The following is a 24,047-nucleotide window of genomic DNA, read 5'->3' as shown; positions in this document are numbered from 1 at the left end:
TTTGGACCAACAGCACAGTTGTGCATGAGAACTTAATCAACCAGCGTCAAGGTTTAATGATTACGTGTGGATTGCAAGGGAATTAAGCATTGGTTAGGGAACAACTGCTACGATGTTGGTATGGTTCTAAAAGCATCCCTTCACAATCTTGCTTTTAAAAAAAGAGTTTATGGTGTTAGTGTTTTTCTTTGCTTGCATGATAGGCAGTCAATGAAAGACTGCTTTGGCAATGCCTCTACATTAATTCTAGTGTTACTGTGTTAGATCATTTTGATATGTTACTCAGCCTTTTATTGAAAATGTACAGTACACTAATCACAATCTCTCAGTACCAGAGACAGCTATAAAAAGCAACAAGTTTTTTTTTGAAAAACATGCAACTGTGCTGAACATTTTGGGAAAACAAAATCCCAATGCAATGCTACATTCAGCAGCAATAACTAAAATGATAGCATTATGGGGATAAAACTGCTCTAAATTTAAAACTTATAAATTAGGAATTCCCAAGTATTCATTGAAAAGGTATCCACAGGAAGAATTTAATTCTCCTTGAATAATGCAGGAGGAAGATAGATTCTAGCTTTCAAATCTTTAAACATCCACTGAGCTAACAAAACAGACTCTCCATTATTCACTGGGAGAGAGGTCACTGTAGCATATGCACTCCAACTTAAATGACATAGCCATTTCACAAGACGTGTATTCAGCATGTACCTTGAGCTTATCAGAGCTGTTGATTACATCATCCAAAGATGAGTCACTCCCAGTTAAAAACCCAACACAATGTACAGACTCCCTGTGGGACAGGAACGCTAAACAACATGAAATGTGGTTACCGAATGGGATTGCTTTTGCACAGAACAGTGTGCTAATTCCCTCGTATTCAGTTCTTCCACTTGAATGGATGAAAACCCTTTCATAACGACAATCGCAATTCCTCCCACCCTCCCTTCCACCCCCCACCCCCCAACACTTGTATTTTTCTCAGGCACACCATGAGACTTCTCAGAGCCCACACAATGCAAATAAGGCCAGCTTTCTTTCATGAAGTGATTAATATGCAGAGACAGCCAGCAGGTTTACTAGGAAGCAACCACCAATATACCTCCTCAAGCATGCTGACGCTTGCCAGCATTAAGTGGAAGAAATCATCCAAGGATTGGCTAACTGAAAGTAACATTGTCCTTTGTTGATTTACTGAAACTCTCTTCAATATACTTTCAGTTGTGACACAAACAATTTGCTATTTTGCTCGAAACAAAACAAACGTAGAAGGATGCCCCATAAATAGAATGAATGAAAAGATAACTGGAATCTGTTAGATTTTTGTTTCATGCCTCATTGCCTGACCAAATTGATTCAAAAAATGATTTTTTTTTCCCAATTCTGGTGTTGAATTGCCTTCTACCATTCAATATGAATGGAACACTAGTGCACAATGTGTTAAATGCAACTGTTTCAAACCTTTGTTCGCCACCAATTCTGGAGTACTTGCCAATACAGCTTGTTCACAATTAAATGTCATTTTAATATCCTCAAAATATATATATAATAGCAGAATCCCTTCAGAATTGTTCTTCTTTCCAACAAAACAAATGAACACTCTCCACAATAACGTTCAAATTAAAATTGTTTTGTTTGTTTTAAATCTCTTCTATAAACATTCCACCAGGAGCTGGGTTGCTGCTTTGAATGGCAGAATATTCCTGCATTTTCTCTTAAACAATTATCTTCAAATACCTTTTTTCTGGTAACACCTTGAACATGTGGGTGATTAGAACAGAAGCATTTGTCCTATATCTCCTGTGACGACAATATATTTTCCCTGTAGTTTGCATGCAATATATTTGTTCCTACACTATTAAATTACAACCCTACCTTCAACTTTTTTTCCCCAAGGCACTTGAAGTATAAAAATAAACGACAAACCCCAAACTTTCAATATGAAAACACATCTAGATCAATGTTTCATTATCTCTGGAGGAATTTCTTTGAAATTGCCTTCAAGATCACTTTGTAGATCAAAACAGTTCAATAAAAGTAGGAGCCAATGATATTTTACAACCCCTGTGAAGCACGTCACATACAGTCTTTACTATTTGGAATCACCCCCAACATTCTTACACTCAGTCATCTTGCTGAACCATTGAGTATGTGGAAGAGCTGATCTCCAAGGACAACACCCTGTACAGTTAGAAACTGCCATGCACAACAAAATAAATGAAATCCAGTTTTGTTTCCTTCCATAACATGCATACCATGGAAAGTGTCAATTTCACTAATTGCCATCAAGTCCAATGTTCTTTCTATGACAGAGTTTGCACTGTTTATAGCAACTGAAGTGTCTGTTGCACAGGAGAAAATTATCACACAGTTGCAGTTCCAAAATTCCTCACACAAATGAAAACGTGACCCAATTTTAGTAAGTTAAACTATTAAACATGTGATGGGATTGCAAGGTTTTGCTGGGTCTTTGTTGTATATTTAAAGTAGTACCCTATAGCTGTTGAAGCAGCGCTTTCTTGGCACTGATTCTGCTGAACCATGGTCAGGAATTGACATTGTTATGACAGGGGGTAGTTTGATGTATATTTAATTTGCTCAAATCCACACCATGCAAATTTTTAATGTTAAGACAGGTCACTGTGTATACAGTTGAGGGGAAGGTGATGTGCTGTGGAAAATTGAGCCATAGTTCACTTGCATCCAGCAAACAACACCACAATAACAAACATTAACAGTCTCAATAGGAGACACAAATAATGGCACTAATATTCAAAGAGGAAAGTTCAAGATGATAATGAAATGAATGTGTAAGAAAGCAAGTAAAAGATGGCTGTAAGATTACCTCTGATTTGTAGATAGGATGCTATCTAAATCCCTCAAATTACAGCCTTGTAATACAGTCACAGCCATCTGTAACTCTATTTCTTCAATATTTGAACACAAAATGCACAAATGAGAACTTAAATCAGCTAAAATATCCATAATCTTCTCTCCTTTTATCCATCATAATCTAAAAGGAATATTGTGATCATAAAAAGACAAACTACTACTGACCTCAAACCTCTATTAGGGTGGTTACTACTTGATACTTTCCTCAATACGGTTTTTGTTCATTATGATGCAAAACGTATAGTTAAAAATGTGAAGGGCTGACAGCTAGCAAGCATGTCTGTTGATCCTGTTTCATTGTTAAATATTAAATCCCAGCACTTGACCCATCAACCACCTTCCCTCATCGTCCAGCCTATTGCCATTGTGCTCTTCACTGTGTGCTTTATTCACATTGTGTTTCTGCTCCAATGCAAACCACCCAGCCATCAGTCCTATGTTTATCTAATGTCATCCCAGTTTTATTTTCACACGAACGGCTCTCATGTTCCCATGGAGTCCTCTCCATGAACTCCAGTACCTCCTTTCTATACATCGCCTCTCTGCCTCTTGTTACTGTCACCAGCTGTATGCAGTCGACATAGGTTCCCCTATGCCGTGAACTTTCCACCTCAAAAGATTATCAAAACCATTTTCTTTCCTACAGTGACTTTAGACAGAAGTCTATGGCGCAGAGTTTGTTTAATCAGCTTCACTGCAGCTTTCACTGCACTTAGTTTAATCTCGCTGTGTAACAAAATCTCTTGCCTCGTTCCATGCAAAGATATGGTATTCCAACAATGTACCCCCACGCAACATGCCCATCTGACAGGTAATAAAATCTATAACATGATTATTTTACTTTGACATTTTTTTCTCCACACCAGTTGTTTTATGTAATCTGTTTCCTGCATGGTAGCCTCCATGCGCACACTAGTTTGGGAACCCCTATGTGAATCAAATTACAGCTTCAGAGATTTTAGCAGCTGTCTTGCATTTCAGTTGAAAAATGGCTGTAACAACATTTTCCGTTAACATACCAGGTGCCATTATCAAGCTACAAATCTCTTATGCATTCTGTTAACTATGTTATCTCTACCCTCTTGAGTATTAGTTTATGAAATAATGGTTCTTGAAAACAAAATGCTGAATCTCTTTCGGTAAAAACAAAGGGAACTATTATTAAAATATATAGATAAACTGTCTTTTGTCATACAAAAGCTATACTCTTTATACAAGTTATTTTATTCCTGCTTTACTTGGAATATTTGAGAAAACAGTCCCAGGATGTAAAATTAAGTTACCTTATCTTTTTCTTGTTATAGTTCAACTGGATAGTCAATTTACATTCACGAGCTACAGCAGAACAAACATATACAGCAAAACAAATAAACGATACACAATGGAAGGAAAAAAAATGCAGTTTATTGGAACATGTCTAACAGAAGCCCACAGCTTATTTCTATAAAACTGGTCAAATGACTTCAGGTGTGAATGTCATTATTATAAAATTCCAGAGAAACATTTCACTCACACTATCTAAAACTAAATTCATCAACACTAACTGTTCTTCATTAACAAATGTCATACCTGAACAGCCTCTAGAAACAAACGAGTTACAAAATTAACACTATTACTCCATGATTTTTTTCTGAATGCACTCATATAAACAAATTAAGAGTAAGAAAACTAAACAGCTAAGTTGTTAGAGTTAACAGCACATAATAACAGCCAACACACAAGAGAAGAAAGCATAGCATCATCTGGTCTATTGAACACTAATATACCTCCATTAAAAACATCTAGTAGGACATCAGGCATGTTTTTGGTACAAGGCATTCTTGTCATATCTGCACAAAGTAACTATTCATTCTTTGTGAATTTAAACAAAAGATGACTGTCACAGATTAAGGAGAGCTCTGAGCAGCAAAAATGAAAACATATACCTCTTGATTGAAGATTCTAAAAAGACAGTGTTTGAACAACCTCCCAGAAAAATTTCCACAGCATTGATCTTGAGCGGTGTACGAACTGTAGCTAGTGTCTTTCAAAATCCCACTCAGTTTGACTACAACAGCAATGGTAAGAACTGTAACACAACTTCACTGCAGCAATACCTCACTTGGCTGACACAATATAAAAAAAATGCTACACTCCCTGAGACTGAAACAGACAGGCTGGGAACATTTGCCTATTGTTCTGCAAAGTTTGTAAACATTTGCAAGTAACTTTCATCTTTTCTCTCATTGTTACTTCTATTATTAGTTTTGCTTGCCCTTTAACTCAGTCGATTTCAATGTTCAACCCATTACTTGTCTATTTTTACTTGCTCCTAACTTAAAACTCCCTTTTTTAAAAAATAAAACCTCCTCTGCGGGGTTTTGTAATTCCGAATGAAATTCCTAGTGATGTTCTTGGAGCTCTCAAATAAACTAATAGTGCGACAAGAGATGGTTTCCCAACAAGGAGACTTTTCTATTGTCAAAACCCCCAAGTTGCAGCACCTTGTGTGGGTGGTGATTCAACATTCTGGATCGTCTCTGGCTTTAACATTTGAACTCAATGTTGCAACCCTTCAAAAAGGATTATTAATTTGGGTGGCACGGTAGTACAGTAGTCAGTACTGCTACCTCATACCACTAAAGACCCAGGTTCAATTCCTGCCTCAGACAACCAACTGTATGAATTTTGCACATTCTCCCCATGTCTGTGTGGGTTTCCTCCCACACTCAAAACGTGCAGGTTAGGTAAATTGCCTGTAGTGTTAGGTGAAGGGGAATGGGTCTGGGTGGGCTGTGCGTCAGTGTGGACTTGTTGGGCTTAAGGGCCTGTTTCTGCACTGCAAGTAATCTAAAACTTTTAATGAGTTACTTGACCTTAAAAGGCAATTTGTCTTCTTAGAATCATAGAGAGTCATGGAGCTGTACAGCATGGAAACAGACCCTTCGGTCCAACCAGATATCCCAACTCAATCTAGACCGACCTGCCAGCACTCGGCCCATATCTCTCCAAACCCTTCCTATTCATATACCCACCCAAATGCCTCTTAAATGTTGCAATTGTACCAGCCTCCACCACATCCTCCGGCAGCTCATTCCATACACATACCAGCCTCTGCATGAAAAGGTTGCCTCTTGGGTCTCTTCCATATCTTTCCCCTCTCACCATAAACCTATGCCCCCTAGTTCTGGACTCCCTGACACCAGGGAAAAGATATTGTCTATTTAGCCTATCCATGCCCCTCATAATTTTGTAAACCTCTATAAGGTCACCCTCAGCCTCCGACACCCCAGGGAAAACAGCCCCAGCCTGTTCAGCCTCTCCGTGTAGCTCAAATCCTCCAATCCTGGCAACATCCTTGTAAATCCTTTCTGAACCCTTTCAAGTTTCACAACATCTTTCCACTAGGAAGGAGACCAGAATTGCATGCAATATTCCAACACTGGCCGAACCAATGTCCTGTACAACCGCAACATGACCTCCCAACTCCTGTACTCAATACTCTGACCAATAAAGGAAAGCATACCAAACGCCGCCTTCACTATCCTATCTACCTGCGACTCCACTTTCAAGGAGCTATGAACCTGCACTCCAAGGTCTCTTTGTTCAGCAACACTCCCTAGGACCTTACCATTAAGTGTATAAGTTCTGCTAAGATTTGCTTTCCCAAAATGCAAAACCTTGCATTTATCTGAATTAAACTCCATCTGCCATTTCTCAGCTCATTGGCCCATCTGGTCCAGATCCTGTTCTAATCTGAGGTAACCCTCTTCGCTGTCCAGTACACCTTCAATTTTGGTGTCTTCTTTTGCTATTCTGTTTCTATTGCAGTTGTGTTTAGTTGATATCTGGAACTTTGGTTCTTCAGTTGCAGCAGTGCACCCAGGATAGTATAGCTGCAATTTTTTTTAAAAGATATAAAACTACATCTATACTGGAACTCAATTTTCTCTAAGTATTCTACAGGACATCTGTGACATTTCCAATTCGGAGAGTCAAGTTCCAGGTCACAAAAGGAGAGCTGTTATTTGAATGGAAACTTCAAATATCACAAAACTAACTGGCTCACCTGATAAGCTACACTTTTGCGAATTGCCAAAAGAATAGGTAAAAATGAGGAAAATATCAGCACCAGAAAATGTATCTTGGATTGTAGCTCTTGATGTGGTCTTCTCTACATTGGGGAGACAGGATGCCAAATTGCAGAATGTTTCAGAGAACATCTCTGGGACACACGCACGAAACAACCCCACTGCCCTGTGGCCAAACACTTCAGCTCCCCCTCCCAATCCGCCAAGGATATGCAAATCCTGGGCCTTCTCCACCACCAAACTCTCGCCACCCGACACCTGGAGGAAGAACGCCTCATTTTCCGTCTTGAGACCCTCCAACCACACAGGTTCAATGTGCATTTCAGCAATTTCCACACTTCCTCCCTTCACCTTATTTCGGCTCCAACTCAGCACTGCCCTCTTGAACTGTCCTACCTGTCCATCTTGCTTCCCACCTTCACCCCAATTTCATCTACCTATCGCATTCCCAGCTACCTTCACCCCAACCCCAACACCCTCTTATATATCCACTTGGTCCACCCCCTCATTCCTGGTGAAGAGCTTATGCTTGAAATGTCGACTCTCCTGCTCCTCAAATGCTGCCTGACCGGATGTGCTTTTCCAGCACCACATTCTCAACTCTGATCTCCAGCATCTGCAACCCTCACTTTCTTCTAATAGCTTTTAAAGCCAAAGGCTTTGCTTTGGCCAGTCATGAGAAGCCCCATTTGATATTCAGCTCCACTGGAGAGACAAGAATTGAATATCAAATACAGGGGTAACAACCCAACAAAGAACTCATTTTGCCTCATTGTTCAACCCAGATTTTGACCCTTATGCTTTACTCATGTGATGTATATGTACATGAAAAATTGCATGTTGGTGCTCCCTAACATGATAAGGATTTCTAGGCATTAATAAAACCGGGTAAAAACAATAACTGCAGATGCTGGAAACCAGATTCTGAATTAGTGGTGCTGGAAGAGCACAGCAGTGAGGCAGCATCCGAGGAGCAGTAAAATCGACATTTCGGGCAAAAGCCCTTCATCAGGAATAAAGGCAGAGAGCCTAAAGCGTGGAGAGATAAGCTAGAGGAGGGTGGGGGTGGGGAGAAAGTAGCATGGAGTACAATAGGTGAGTGGGGGAGGGGATGAAGGTGATAGGTCAGGGAGGAGGGTGGAGTGGATAGGTGGAAAAGAAGATAGGCAGGTAGGACAAGTCATGGGGACAGTGCTGAGCTGGAAGTTTGGAACTAGGGTGAGGTGGGGGAAGGGGAAATGAGGAAACTGTTGAAGTCCACATTGATGCCCTAGGGTTAAAGTGTTCTGAGGCGGAAGATGAGGTGTTCTTCCTCCAGCTGTCTGGTGGTGAGGGAGCGGCGGTGAAGGAGGCCCAGGACCTCCATGTCCTCGGCAGAGTGGGAGGAGGAGTTGAAATGTTGGGCCATGGGGCGGTGTGGTTGATTGGTGCGGGTGTCCCAGAGATGTTCCCTAAAGTGCTCTGCTAGGAGGCGTCCAGTCTCCCCAATGTAGAGGAGACCGCATCGGGAGCAACTGATGCAATAAATGATATTAGTGGATGTGCAGGTAAAACTTTGATGGATTTGGAAGGCTCCTTTAGGGCCTTGGATGGAAGTGAAGGAGGAGGTATGGGCGCAGGTTTTGCAGTTCCTGCGGTGGCAGGGGAAGGTCCCAGGATGGGAGGGTTGTTGTAGGGGGGCGTGGACCTGACCAGGTAATCACAGAGGGAACAGTCTTTGCAGAAGGCGGAAAGGGGTGGGGAGGGAAATATATCCCTGGTGGTGGGGTCTTTTTGGAGGTGGCGGAAATGTCAGCGGATGATTTGGTTTATATGAAGGTTGGTAGGGTGGAAGGTGAGCACCAGGGGCGTTCTGTCCTTGTTATGGTTGGAGGGGTGGAGTCTGAGGGCAGAGGTGCGGGATGTGGACGAGATGCGTTGGAGGGCATCTTTAACCACGTGGGAAGGGAAATTGCGGTCTCTAAAGAAGGAGGCCATCTGGTGTGTTCTGTGGTGGAACTGGTCCTCCTGGGAGCAGATACGGCGGAGGCGGAGGAATTGGGAATACGGGATGGCATTTTTGTAAGAGGTAGGGTGGGAAGAGGTGTAATCCAGGTAGCTGTGGGAGTCAGCGGGTTTGTAAAAAATGTCAGTGTCAAGTCGGTCGTCATTAATGGGGATGGAGAGGTGCAGGAAGGGGAGGGAGGTGTCAGAGATGGTCCAGGTAAATTTAAGGTCAGGGTGGAATGTGTTGGTGAAGTTGATGAATTGCTCAACCTCCTCGGGGGAGCATGAGGTGGCACCAATGCACTCATCAGTGTAGCGAGGAAGAGGTGGGGAGTGGTGCCGGTGTAATTACGGAAGATCGACTGTTCTATGTAGCCAACAAAGAGACAGGCATAGCTGGGGCCCATACGTGTGCCCATGGCTACCCCTTTGGTCTGGAGGAAGTGGGAGGATTCGAAGGAGAAATTGTTAAGGGTGAGGACCAGTTCGGCCAAACAAATGAGAGTGTCGGTGGAAGGGTACTGTTGGGGACGTCGGGAGAGGAAAAAACGGAAGGCTTGGAGGCCCTGGTCATGGCGGATGGAGGTGTAGAGGGATTGGATATCCATGGTGAAGATGAAGCGTTGGGGGCCGGTGAGACAGAAGTCTTGGAGGAGGTGGAGGGCGTGGGTGGTGTCTCGAACGTATGTGGGGAGTCCCTGGTCTAGGGGGGGATAGGATGGTGTCGAGGTAGGTAGAGATGAGTTCAGTGGGGCAGGAGCATGCTGACATAATTAATAAAACCTAACAGCATAAAGTTGCCGTTGTTCCAGAAGACCAAAGGGCTGTTCTCTCATGAGAGAGACAGAAGACTGGTGCTGGTTTAACCAGAGGGTCACCACACCTCAGTCAATGGGTGAGGTTGAGAAAGAGAAACCTCCAAGGATGCGAGAACTGAACCTACGCTGTTGGCATCACTCTGCGTTGAAAACCAGCCATCCAGCCAAAAACATGGCCGAACAGTGACCGCCTGCACCAACCAATCCAATAAAATGGTCAGATAGTTATATGTCCATGTTTTTATACAGTGGGATTTCCCACATTTTGAAGTAAGCCAAACTACACAAAAGCCAGAGTCCTTTACAAGGGAAGGTCTATGGTGAGGAAGGAGTGGATAAAATTTGGCAAGTGTGATACTTGTAACTTTCCATCCCACTGCTAACAAAGCAACACAAGAACAAGAGTTGGCCTTTCAGCCCACTGAGCCTCCTCAGCCGTTTAATATAACCATGGTTGATCACTTAATGCTTTCAAACTACACCAACACCTTAATATCCTGATGCCACCATAATAAAAAAAAGGTGATCAACATTTTCTTCAAACATAGTGTAAGTCTGAGCTTCAAAAGCATTTGTGATAGAGTATTTCAAACATCCACTACCTTCACAGCAAAAATATTTCTCCCCTTCTGTCCTAAATAGCACTCCTCTGAATTTTAAATGATGCTGCCTTGGTTTAGGCTCACTAACTAAGGCAGACTGGTCTGTATCCTTGTCTGTATCTACTCTGCCTGTCCTTTCCCTTATTTGTCAGGTTTCTTTGCAATTACTTCCTTTTCGACAAAAGTCAAGGCAACATACAGACCTGATTTGCCCAATCCCTCTTCATAAGCAAACTGCAATCCCCCAATGGCAATAACAATCTTTCCCGAGATAAAGGGGACCAAAACCACATACACTACTCCAGGTGAGGCCTAACCAAGCTCTTACACAGCTGAAGTAAAAATTCACTGCTTCTTATCCCAAAATCTTGTGATCAAGGCCAACATTCCATTACCTGACTGATAGCTTGCTGCATCTTCATTTGCCTTCAGTTAATTATTGACAATGACATCCAAGCTCCTTTACACATCTACACTTTTCAACCTTTCAACATTTAAGAAAAGCTGTAAACCTCCACTTGCTTGGATAGGTGCAGTTCTAGCAACACTCAAGACATTTGATACTATCCAGGACAAAGCAACCCACTTGATGGATACCACAGCCACAAACATCAAGTCCCTCCGCCACCAACACTGAGTAGCAGCAATATCTACCAATGACATGATGCCCTACAGAAATTCACCATTCCTTATAAAACAGAAGACTGTGCCAGAGGTTATGTTTCTTCTGTTAAAAAAAAGATTGATCACACAGCAAGTATACAGCTCGTCACTGGCCACTTTAGTGTCTTCCTATCTTCCTGGTGGTGGAAATTGAATAAAGATTCATGCACCTTCTGTCTCTCACTGTGTCTCATACCTGCACAAAAAAAAAGAAAAACAAAACCAGAAGACTGGTGCTGGTTTAACCAGAGGGCCACCACACCTCAGTCAATGGTCCAAACCCATGACCAATACCATCTAGAAGGACAAGGGCATCAGATGCATAGGATCATCACTCCCTACTCCCCAAGCCACTCACCAAACTAAACTGGAAATATAGCATTGTTCCTGGGTCAATTCCCTGAGCAAATCCCCTTGCTAACTGCATTGTGTGTCCACCTGGAGAATATGGACTGCAGCAGTTCAAGAGGCAACTCATCACCACCTTCTCAGTGCAACAAGAGACTGTCAACAAATGCTGCCTAGACCAGTGATGCTCATGAGTGAATTTTAAATATTACATTTGCTCCCCCTGTCCAAATCATTGATATGTCTGCTCAGAGGACATAGTTCTAATGGTGACTTGGGCAGAAATTGCCTTGCTCTTGTTCACTATGGAATATGTTTTAACTGGCAACCTACAGTGGACAGAGAAAAGAACCGGACCTAGGGGAAAACAGTTAGGGAGGGAAAAGTCCCAGGTGATTGGGTGAAATGCCAGGTTTACACCTTCAGCTGATCCTGAGGTGTGTTGATTTTGAGAGTGAAAATCAAGGAGCAGCCCTATGCCTGGTCATCAGCTGCGGAACTAGCCAGTCTGGTTAGTATTTCTTCCCATGCGTCTGTATCTTACTTCATTTCTTACTTCAGGCTGTCCATTGCCCATTTCAATGCAGGAACAGGTACACCCTCATTACGTGGAAAGTAACTCAAAATAAGGCTATTCACAGTGTAACATATCGAAATGTACATTAATGACTCTTTCGTACTTACTTTCCCTTAAAAATCAATAGGATATAGTTAAAAGCCGGAAGCCAATATTAGAATTCCCTGGTAACCACAAGAAGCTATTAATTTAGTTTCAGCCCTGGTACTCACCTTTGGGTTTCCACTGTTCCATACAAACTGAAGAGATTTTATTTCCCCAAAACACTAACAGCTGATGTACAATCAACTGAATATAAAATAATAAAAAAAAGGAAGCAAAACCTACGCTTTGTTAGCAGTTTGTGCACAGCAAAACCCACATTTCATACAGTCAACTCATTTCATAAACATGGCATATTTTCTTTGTAAAGGTTACACATCATGCCTTTCTAATCAATTAGGATTTAACTTTGTTTTTCTATGTTGAAATGGAATCCTTCTAAGCTTCTAGTGTCTACAAACATGTCCAATCCAACTCAGACACATTTGAGACTTTTTCTTTGTTGTGCTTTAAAGACTACATTTTACACTCAATGGATTTATTAACAGATTTTTAAAATCAAATATATTTCAAATACCAGTAGGTCAATGTTAAACATAAAAACAACTTCCCTGCTGCAAATCTTTTCGAAATTGGGATATGCTGCACTTTCATTGGTATCAGGGAAGGTTCACGAGGTTGGCAGGTGCTGTGAAGGAGTTGTTGTAAGAAGAAGATTGATCAGATTGAACTTCTACTCAGTACAGTTTAGAAGAATAAGAGATTACCTTGTTTAAAGTTGACTGGGCAGACACCGAGGGATGTTTCCACTCACAAGGCTATGTAAACTTAAGGGGTATAATTTCACTGTAAAGAGGTTGACCCCATCACTGAGGTAGCATTTCTTCTGAGAATTTGGTGATATTTAGAATCCTCTGTTCCAGAGAGCTGTGAATGCAGACTGGCTGAATATATCAAGGATTGGGAGAGAGACAGATGTTTGAATGATGCAAGAATCAAAGGTTAAGGGGACCAGGGAGAAAAATGGAGGTCAAGATCACAGCAGCCATTATCATATTGACTGGTCAAGTACACTGCACAGACTACATGATGTACTCCTTCTTTGCTTCCACTGGGATATATCAAAGTAAAGCAAAGCAAAGGGTAAGCACTGTTGAAGGCAAGCATGCAGGGGCAGCTGGCAGTAACAAAGGCAAATGGCATGTTGGCCTTCATTGAGGGAGGTTTCAAGTACAGGATCAGTGAGGTGTTGTTGCAGTCATACAGGGGCCTTGGTGAGGCCACACCTAGAATAGTGTGTGCAGTTTTCCAAGAAATTATGCTCTTGCTGTTGAGGGAGTGCAGCGGAGGAAAACCAGGTTGATTCCAGAGATGGTGGGACTGATGTTATGAGGAGAGATTGTCTGTTAGGGTTGTTTTCGCTAGAGTTCTGACAAGTTGGAGGGGAGTGTGTGGATCTCAGACAGACTTATAAAATTGTAACAGGACTAGACAGGGTAGATGCAGGGATGATGTTTTCGATGGAGGATGTGTCCAAAGTCAGGGGTCACAGGCTGAGGATTCAGGGTAGAACATTTAGGATGGCGATGAGGAGACATTTCTTCACTCAGAGGGGTGAGCCTGTGGAATTCATTACCAAAGGAAGTAGGCGATGCCAAAACGTCGAATGGATTCAAGAGGCAGCTAAATATGGTAACTGGGGTAAATGGGATCAAATGTTATGGGCAGAAATTCGGATTAGGCTATTGAGTTGGACAATCAGCCATGATCGTGATGGATGCGGAACAGGCACAAAGGGCCAAATGGCCTCCTCCTGCTCCTATCTTCTTTGTTTCTGTGTAACTATCCAACAGATAAAGCATGGTCCACAACATCCTGTCAGGCATGAAGCCTATGTGTCTGATTTAACACTGCGTGTAGCGGTGATATCAGAGGCAAATGAAGATCCCATGTTGGCACTCATTGTCCTTTACGCATTTACATGCCGCTGTGCCCACCCACTGGGGTACATCACAGTCATGGCCATGTGCCCATTCGCTGGGGTATATCACAGTCATGGCCATATGCCCATTCACTGGGGTCTGTCACAGTCATGGCCATGTGCCCATTCATTGGGGTCTGTCACAGTCATGGCACGGTGCCCATTCACTGGGATATATCACAGTATTGGCCATATGCCCATTCATTGGGGTATATCACAGATATGGCCAGGTGCCCCATTCCCTGGAGTATATTACAGACATGGTCATGTGCCCATTCACTGGGGTATAACACAGTCATGGCCATGTGCCCATTCACTGGAATATAACACAGTCATAGCCATGTGCCCATTCCCTGGGGTATAACACAGTCATGGCCATGTGCCCATTCATTGGGGTATATCACAGATATGGCCATGTGCCCCATTCCCTGGAGTATAACACAGACTTGGCCACGTGCCCTTTCATTGGGGTATAACACAGTAATGGCCATGTGCCCATTTCCTGAGGTATATCACAGTCATGGCCACGTGCCCACCCACTGGCGTATATCACAGTCATGGCCATGTGCCCATTACCTGGGGTATATTACAGACATGGTCATGTGCCCATTCCCTGGGGTATAACACAGTCATGACAAAGTGCCCATTCCCTGGGGTATATTAGAGACATAGTCATGTGCCCATTCCCTGGAGTATAACACAGTAATGGCCATGTGCCCATTCCCTGGGGTATAACACAGTCATGGCCATGTGCCCATTCCCTGGGGTATATTACAAACATGGTCATGTGCCCTTTCCCTGGAGTATAACACAGTCATGGCCATGTGCCCACCAACTAGTGTATACCATAGCAATGGCCATGTGCCCATTCCCTGGGAGATATCACAGTAATGACCATGTGCCCACCCACTGGGGATGTCACAGTAATGGCCATGTACCCACGCACTGTGGTATATCACAGTCATGGCCATTTGCCCATTCCCTGGGGTATAACACAGTCATGGCAATGTGCCCATTCATTGGGGTATATCACAGTAATAGCCATGTGCCCATTCATTGGGGTTTATCACAGTAATGGTCACAGTAATGGCCATGTGCCAATTCATTGGGGTTTATCACAATAATAGCCATGTGCCAATTCATTGGGGTTTATCACCATCATGGCCATGAGCCCATTCATTGGAGTATATCACAGTAATGGCCATGTGCCCATTTATTGGGGTTTATCACCATCATGGCCATGTGCCCATCCACTGGGGTATAACACAGTCATGGTCATGAGCTCATTCCCTGGGGGATGTCACAGTCATGGGCATGTGCCAACTCACTGGAGTCTATCACAGCCATGAGCATTTGCCCAATCATTGGGGTATATCACAGTCATGGGCATGTGCCCACTCACTAGGGTATATCACAGTCATGGGTATGTGCCCATTCATTGGGGTATATCACAGTCATGGGTATGTGCCCACTCACTGGGGTATATCACAGTCATGGGTATGTGTCCATTCATTGGCATACATCACAGTCATGGGTATGTGCCCATTCTTTGGGGTATATCACAGCAATGGCGATGTGCCCACACACTGTGGTGTATCACAGCAATGGCCATGTGCCCATTCCCTGGAGTATAGCACAGTCATGGTCATGTGCCCATTCACTGGGGGATGTCACAGTCATGGCCATGTGCCCACACACTGTGGTATATCACAGTCATGGCCATGTGCCCATTCCCTGGGGTATATTACAGTCATGGCCATGTGCCCACCCACTGGGGTATAACACAGTCATGGCCATGTGCCCACCCATTGGGGTATAACTCAGTCATGGCCATGAGCACATCCACTGTGGTATAACACATTAATGGCCATGTGCCCACCCACTGGGGTATATCACAGTCATAGTCATGTGCCCATCCACTGGGGTATAACAGTCATGGCCATGTGCCCACCCACTGGGGGGCGTCACAGTAATGGCCATGTGCCCATTCCCTGAGGTATATCACAGTGATGGACATATGCCCATTCTTTGGGGTATAACACAGTAATGGCCATGTGCCCACCCACTGGGATATAACACAGTAATGGTCACGTGCCCACCCATTGGGGTATAACACAGTAATGGTCACGTGCCCACCCATTGGGGTATAACACAGTCATGGCCATGTGCCCACCCACTGGGCTATAACACAGTCATGGCCATGTGCCCACCCATTGGGGTATAACTCAGTCATGGCCATGAGCACATCCACTGTGGTATAACACATTAATGGCCACATGCCCACCCACTGGGGTATATCACAGTCATAGTCATGTGCCCATCCACTGGGGTATAACAGTCATGGCCATGTGCCCACCCACTGGGGGGCGTCACAGTAACGGCCATGTGCCCATTCCCTGAGGTATATCACAGTGATGGACATATGCCCATTCTTTGGGGTATAACACAGTAATGGCCATGTGCCCACCCACTGGGATATAACACAGTAATGGTCACGTGCCCACCCATTGGGGTATAACACAGTAATGGTCACGTGCCCACCCATTGGGGTATAACACAGTAATGGCTATGTGCCAACCCACTGGGGTATATCACAGTAATGGACATGTGTCCATTCATTGGGGTATAACACAGTCATGGCCATGTGCCCACCCACTGGGGTATATCACAGTCATGGCCATGTGCCCACCCACTGGGATATAACACAGTAATAGTCATATGCCCACCCATTGGAGTATGACACTGTCATGGCCATGTGCCCACCCAGTGGCATATATCACAGTGATGGACATGAGCCCATTCATTGGGGTATGACACAGTCATGGCAATGTGCTCACCCACTGGCATATATCACAGTGATGGACATATGGCCATTCATTGGGGTATAACACAGTCTTGGCAATGTACCCACCCATTGGGGTATATCACAGTCATGGCCATGTGCCCACCCACTGGATTATATCACAGTCATGGTTATGTGCCCATTCTCTGGAGTATATCACAGTCATGGCCATGCCCATTCTCTGAATTATATCACAGTCATGGGCATGTGCCCATTCATTGGGGTATATCACAGTCATGGTCATGCGCCCATTCACTGGAGTATATCACAGTCATGGTCATGTACCCACACACTGGGGTATATCACAGTCATGGCCATGCGCCCATTCACTGGGGTATTTCACACTAACGCCCTGATGCTGACATTGGGCACTAACAGAGACAGTCTCCAGCACAGCACCGTGTTGGGATTTCGCTTTTCAGCGAGGACAGCTAACGCTGAACACGCCTTTCCCTCTGAGCTCCACCTCACCCACAGCCCCACACCCTGCACTGGAATATCGCCGCTATATTTATCTGCACGGCCGTTTCATCTTCAGTCCCTACTCCCATTTCAAAAATGCATCTCGGGTTGCAAATGTTTATTTTCGTCCTCGAACGAGCCACTTGCATTTTTTAAAGAAAAAAGCACCTCCCGCTGCTAAAGCTGTCTCGGAAAAAAAAATCCTTTCATGCCTTTAACCCCCCACTCCCCCTCTCCAAAAGATAACCCTTTCCCTGTCTCTTTCGCGTGTCATCTCTGGGAGAGACAGGGAGAGTGCAGACAGGAGCTGTTCTGCTCTGAACCCACCACCGTCCACTCCCCCAAGAAATCTCTCATTCCCAGTCAGGGAGGCTCCCACTGACACTGGGAGCAGATGGAGTCGCAGAGTCTGGGTTTTCCCCCACCGGGTCTCTCCAACACTGTCTGGAGAGTCTAGTGGAAACACTGCATCAGAGCTGCTTTATTCCCCAGAGCCGAAAGCGACTCGTCTTCCTCTTCCACGGTCCCTGATTCCCCCTTATATATATATATATATATACACACACACACAAACTTCTCTCTGAGACTGACGGTGGACAGCAGATACAAAACCCCTATATTCACTTCATTAGAAGACATCTCATCCAAAGGGCAGAGTTTGCGGCCTGGGGAGCGAGCTGTTCCATTTGTAATGACTCTGCTTCCCTTTATTGTGGTGGGGCAAGAGACAGAGAGAGAGAGAGAGACACTCAGATAGAGAGAGAGACAGATAGACAGAGAGACAGATGGAGAGATAGAGGCAGACAGACAGAGGTAGAGAGAGACAGAGAGAGAGAGACAGATAGACAGAAGATAGAGAGAGACACACACAGAGAGACAGATGGAGAGATAGAGACAGACAGGTAGAGAGAGAGACAGAGAGAGAGAGACACTCAGATAGAGAGAGAGAGATATAGATGGAGAGATAGAGGCAGACAGACAGAGGTAGAGAGAGACACAGAGAGAGAGAGAGAGAGAGACAGATAGAGAGAGACACACAGAGAGACAGATGGAGAGATAGAGACAGACAGACAGAGGTAGAGAGAGAGAGACAGACAGAGAGACAGATAGAAGACAGAGAGAGACACACACACAGGGATAGGAGAGATAGAGACAGACAGAGGTAGAAAGAGAGCCAGAGAGAGAGACAGACAGATAGACAGAGAGACAGAAGACAGAGATAGAGAGACAGAGAGAGAGAGACAGAAGGAGAGATAGAGAGAGACAGACAGACAGAGGTATAGAGAGAGAGAGAGAGACAGAGACAGAGGGAGTACCTGGACCCAGGGAAATACTGAGAGGACAGAGATACCGGCCTGAACTGGAACACGTCTGATTGTTTTTTGGTTTAAAGTCTGATGTTGACGAGGGGCGAAGATTTATGAATTTCACCCCGCATAAGTGAGACACTTTAAACAAGGCAAATACCCCCCGTCACCTTTCTTTTGATGAGGGGTCGATTATTTAATGCAATCTGCGTGGAATTGTCATGCTCTTTTTTACAATTCTGTAAAAATTAAACCGATTAAAGACATCCCACCCCCAAAAAAGCGGTAAGAATCCGGGCTCGGTGGAGAATGAGAACCAGTCACCAAGTCAGCGCTTCACACGTTTCAGTGTTTCTTCCCCCAGATTAAATGAACGCCCCTTTTCAAACTCCACTGGGACCCGTGTCTACAAACATCGAAGCCCCGAGTCTGTAAAACAACAAAGGACTCCGACATGCAACGCAGAAACTGTTAGTTGGAGCTTTTCAAACATTGGGGGTAATTGCAGTATCAACCCAGGGGGAAGTGGCAAGAAATTGGCATCCTCTTGTCAATAGAACAATGTTTTCCTCCAATTAAAGATGCGATTTCACTCCTGATTGCAACCACCCGGCTCTTTTTTATTGTGTTTGGGATTTTTTCTGGACGCAATCCAAGAAAGGAGATTTAGAAACGAGCTTCCTTCGAATCTAATTATTTATTTTGTTTGGCTCTAGCGTTTATAAGCCGCTGGGGAAGGGGGGTAGAGGGAGGGAGAGAGAGAGAGAGATTTGGCCAGCACTCAATCCAACCTTAGAGCGGCTTTCTCTCTGAAAGAGGCGGATAGCAGCGCTCCTATGGTCATCAGGGGACCAGTCACCGATTTATTAATCTTTAAATCCTCAGTAACATTGTGTCACTCTGATGGAACAGAGGAGAGAGTGAGTGTTGAAGGAAGACAACGCTGCGCTCGACAGCGAAAAAGGGGGATTAACAAAACGCTAGCTGGAAACCCTGTGGAAATTTGCAATTAACACCGTCTCCCCACAAATCCCACGACACCAAAAAAAATGATTTGTTTTACCCTATTTAATTCGCACTTGCGTCACCCAGTGAGACCCACAATGTCCCAGTTCAAAACCAGATACCTTTCCAAAATAAAATGCACATCGCCCCTTTTCCAAGACCAGTTAAGCCGTAGTCTTTTTTTAAGAAAAAAGGCATCATTTGGATCGATCTTTCTTTTTTTAAAAAAAGGATCGTACCAGAAGAGAAACAGCGAATAAAAAGATAACGGTTTCCCGCCCAAAGGTGAAACGGGAACACAGTCTGATCAGAGGAACTGCATTACACTTCAATTTCATCCCTTGTTTTATTTTTCACCCGTCTCCCTCTTTAAACATGTCACACTGAAAAAGCAACGCAGCCTATTGTCCCAGACCTTACAAATAGGCAGTACTTTATATCAGAGACAGAAGTGTCTGTCCCGTTTACTGGGAATAATAGAACCACTGCAGAAAAATAACCCATCCATTTCTTTAAACCCATGTTTCATTTTAAAATGGCATAAAAATGGATACATCAGATGAAATTTACAAAAGGTTCCAATTAAAAAAAAGCACAGGCTTGTTCATTCAGCACCTCCTGCTGGAGACAGATTCTAGCTCCTTATTTGCACTGTCTTATTCGAGATAGCAATTCAATGTTTAAAATCTGTAATTAACATCAAAAACGGAGCCACGAAACGGAGAAAGGAAATAAAACACATTTCACTGATTTTGCTGCAACAGACCACTGGTTACTCAAGAAATCTGTCATTTATGTAGGAGGATGGGGGCAGATTTTTTTTCACACGAGCGAGGAAAAATCATTACACACAAATATTTCACCTTACTGAAGACCACCAGAACAAAGAAATCACTGCCTTGATATCAATCCAGCAGAACTGCTACCTATAATCCAAAATTTCTTGCAGCTTTTATAAAACAAATCAAGCACATAACTGACTGAACAAAAAAATCTGCGTTTGCAGAAGATTATAATGAAACATTGCACTGTTGTTTCTGCGAAGGAATTACTACGTTTGGTAACAACTGTAATCTTTGCAACACTTGCAATCTACTTTCTTTTACAGTGAGTAGCTGGGGGAGGAAAGGCTGGTAAATCGTACCTGTGGTGCTAATAAAGAGTAGCCCGGTTAGGAAAATCCTGGTTTGTAACATTGTTGGTGCTTGGAATTTGGCTGTTGGAGGTAAATGGCTGGTGCTTTTCAATCCGCTGCTCCCTCTCTGTGTATGTGTCTCTCTCTCTCTCAGTTGCTGCTGCTGCTGGGATCCGAGACGGCAATCCCCGCACACGCTGCTCGCGAGTCGCTTCTGCCTCCACCTAATCACACCGCCCTCCTTTAATCCACGCCGTATCCTCCCGCCGAGCTGCCACACTCCGAAAGTAGTCCCGCACCCCCACCCCCACCCCCTCCCACCTTTAAGTATCCTCGATCTGTCTTCCTCCGCCCTCCCCTTGGACATTCCTGAAGCCCTGGATCCCCAGATTTACTGCTGGAGGTGCACTGTCTGTCTACCACCCTCTTCCCCAATCGCAGCAAGTGTCAAAAGGTTTTCCCCCAGAGTTGGAAGGCAAGGGGGAAGGAAGAACTCTCCACGGTGGGGGAAGAAATGTATGCAAATTGAAAACTTGGAATTGCAATGGAGCTCCATGTTGAAGGACAGTGGGTCCCTGCTTTACAAACTTCTGACTTGCAAATGCTTCTTCTTATGAATGCAATCCCATATAGGACTTTGTTTATCTTAATTTTAAAGATTCCATATGTAAATGTGGTTATGAACTGCTGTCTTATATTGTCCTGAATTGTGGTCCAACTATGCGTTGACTTGCAAGTGAACCCAAGAATGGAACCCATTTCCAAACTGGGTCAGCCTGGATGTAAAACAAGTCCAGCCAGTCTGTCTCCTTAGCAGGTTGTGTTGGGTTTTCCTTCTGGATTTCACTTATGGAGTTCTTTTCACCACCACTGGACGTCTCAAATTTTAACTTGCATGGAATCAACGTCTCTGGAATCGCTAGGCAGTTCGGAATGCTTTGCTGCAATTTGCTGAAATGCTTTTTCTTGTCATGTAGACATCATGACAGGCAACGTGTGCACAGCAAATTTGCACAGACAGCACGTTGGTTGCAATCAAATAATCCAGTCTACAATGAGGATAAATGTTGGTCAAAAGAGCAGGGATATCTTCGAAAGTAGTGTCATGGAATCTGTCACATCTGTCTAAGAGGGCAAATGGAGCCTCAGTTTAATGTGTCATTCTCCGACAGTGCAACACTCTCCCAGGAATGCATTGGATTGTGAATTTTGATTTTTGAACTCACACTCAAAAAATTTGAACCCAGAATCAGAGACTAGTAGGTCGAGAGCAGAACAAATCCATCCTCACCAATTACAGCTCCATCAGTCTAATGACCATCCAGCGGCAAGAATCCAGACCATCCAAAAAGTGATTGAAGTTATTTTTGAGAGTCCTATCAAACAGTACCTACATTACAATCTTAGTCCAAACATAAACAAAAAAAGTGTACACAGGAAGTGAGGTGAACATGACTGCCCTTGACATCAAGGCAGATGAACTGAAGCAAAATTGAAGTCAATGGAAATCAGGCAAAATCTCACCCACTGGTTGGAGTTGTACTTAATGAAAGGAGGATGATTTTGGTTATTGGAGATAAAATCAAGTCCCAGGATATCACTGCGAGCGATCCTCAGTGCTGTGTTCTTGATCTAACCATCTTCAGTTGTTGCATCTTTCCTCCATAGACCATGAAGGTTTACTGATATTCGGACAACATTTAATCCAATTTGAAACCCTTCATTTGCTGAAGAAGTTAGTGACCATAGACAGGAAGTTTTTGATAGTATTCAACTTGGGATGATGAGTGGCGCAAATAATATTTGCAGCACGCAAACACCAGGCAATGACAATATCCAGCAAAAGGAAATCTAACTGTCTCTCTTTGACATTCAGTGGCATTACTATCTCTGAATGGATTCGTTGCTGGTCCGTTCCCAAGCTGGTAGATTAGTTGCCAGACATTTTGTCCCCTTTTGGGGTGACATCATCAGTGCTGTGTTGCCTCCTGTGAAGCGCTGCTGTACTGTCCTGCTTTGAACTGATGTGGTTCTGTTTGAGCTGTATCTGGTTTAGTGTCGGTTGTGGTTTTTCCATTGCAGCGGTTTATATATTGGGTCCAGGTGAATGTGTTTGTTGATGAAGCCTGAGGATGAGTTCCACACTTCCAGGAATTCCCTTGCTGTTCTTTGTTTAGTCTGTCCTCGTATCATTGTGTTGTCCCAATCAAACTCATGGTTCTTGTTGACCGGATTCCAGGGGCACCTGTACCTCCACACACATCATCTATTGCACCTGTACCTCCACACACATCATCTATTGCATCCGCTGCACCCGATGTGGCCTCCTCTATATTGGTGAGACAGGCCGCTTACTTGCAGAACGCTTCAGAGAACACCTCCGGGCCGCCCGAACCAACCAACCCAATCACCCCGTGGCTCAACACTTTAACTCTCCCTCCCACTCCACCGAGGACATGCAGGTCCTTGGACTCCTCCACCGGCAGAACACAACTACACGACGGCTGGAGGAGGAGCGCCTCATCTTCCGCCTGGGAACCCTCCAACCACAAGGTATGAATTCAGATTTCTCCAGTTTCCTCATTTCCCCTCCCCCCACCTTGTCTCAGTCGGTTCCCTCAACTCAGCACCGCCCTCCTAACCTGCAATCCTCTTCCTGACCTCTCCGCCCCCACCCCACTCCGGCCTATCACCCTCACCTTGACCTCCTTCCACTTATCCCACCTCCATCGCCCCTCCCCCTAGTCCCTCCTCCCTACCTTTTATCTTAGCCTGCTTGGCTCTCTCTCTCTTATTCCTGATGAAGGGCTTATGCTCGAAACGTCGAATTCTCTATTCCTGAGATGTTGCCTGGCCTGCTGTGCTTTGACCAGCAACACATTTGCAGCTGTGATCTCCAGCATCTGCAGACCTCATTTTTTACTCCAGGGGCAGTTAGTTGTGTCGCTTGGTTGCTAGTTGGTGTTCATGGATGCAGGTTGCTAGCTGTCTGCCTGTTTGTCCTACATAGTACTTAGCGCAGTTGCTGCTACAATAGGAAAACTGGAACCGACAATAAATTGGAAACAGCTCAAACAAAACCACATCAATTCAAAGTGGGACAGTATAGCAGTGCTTCACAGGAGACAACACAGCACTGATGGTGTCACCTAGAAAGGGGACGAAACATCTGCCAACAAACCTACTAGCTCAGCAAACAGACCAGTAACAAATCCAAACAGTTCCCGAGCTACAGATCTTCACAAAAACTTTAAACCACCTCTGAATCTTCTACTCTCAACATCCTTATCATTGATCAGAGACTGAACTGAACC

General features: G+C 44.2%; 1 protein-coding gene across 9 annotated transcripts in view; it reads right to left on the bottom strand.

Moving 5' to 3' along the window:
- The window catches only part of LOC132829640 (neural cell adhesion molecule 1-like), a 509,764-nt gene extending 488,846 nt beyond the window's left edge, over window positions 1-20,918 (bottom strand). For 8 of the 9 annotated variants that reach the window (XM_060846966.1, XM_060846974.1, XM_060846967.1 and 5 more), the window contains exon 1: window positions 20,743-20,918. In XM_060846966.1, coding sequence (XP_060702949.1) covers window positions 20,743-20,794 — 52 coding nt within the window. In that variant the 5' untranslated portion in view covers window positions 20,795-20,918. Of the gene's footprint in view, window positions 1-4,820; window positions 4,852-20,742 lie in introns of those variants that run through there. The other variant, XM_060846971.1, reaches the window with a different exon arrangement.
- Between the last annotated feature and the right edge of the window lie 3,129 nt (window positions 20,919-24,047).

This window comes from Hemiscyllium ocellatum, chromosome 29 (genome assembly GCF_020745735.1).
Source record: "Hemiscyllium ocellatum isolate sHemOce1 chromosome 29, sHemOce1.pat.X.cur, whole genome shotgun sequence".
NCBI lineage: Eukaryota > Metazoa > Chordata > Chondrichthyes > Orectolobiformes > Hemiscylliidae > Hemiscyllium > Hemiscyllium ocellatum.
This window is presented reverse-complemented; position numbering and strand designations above follow the sequence as displayed.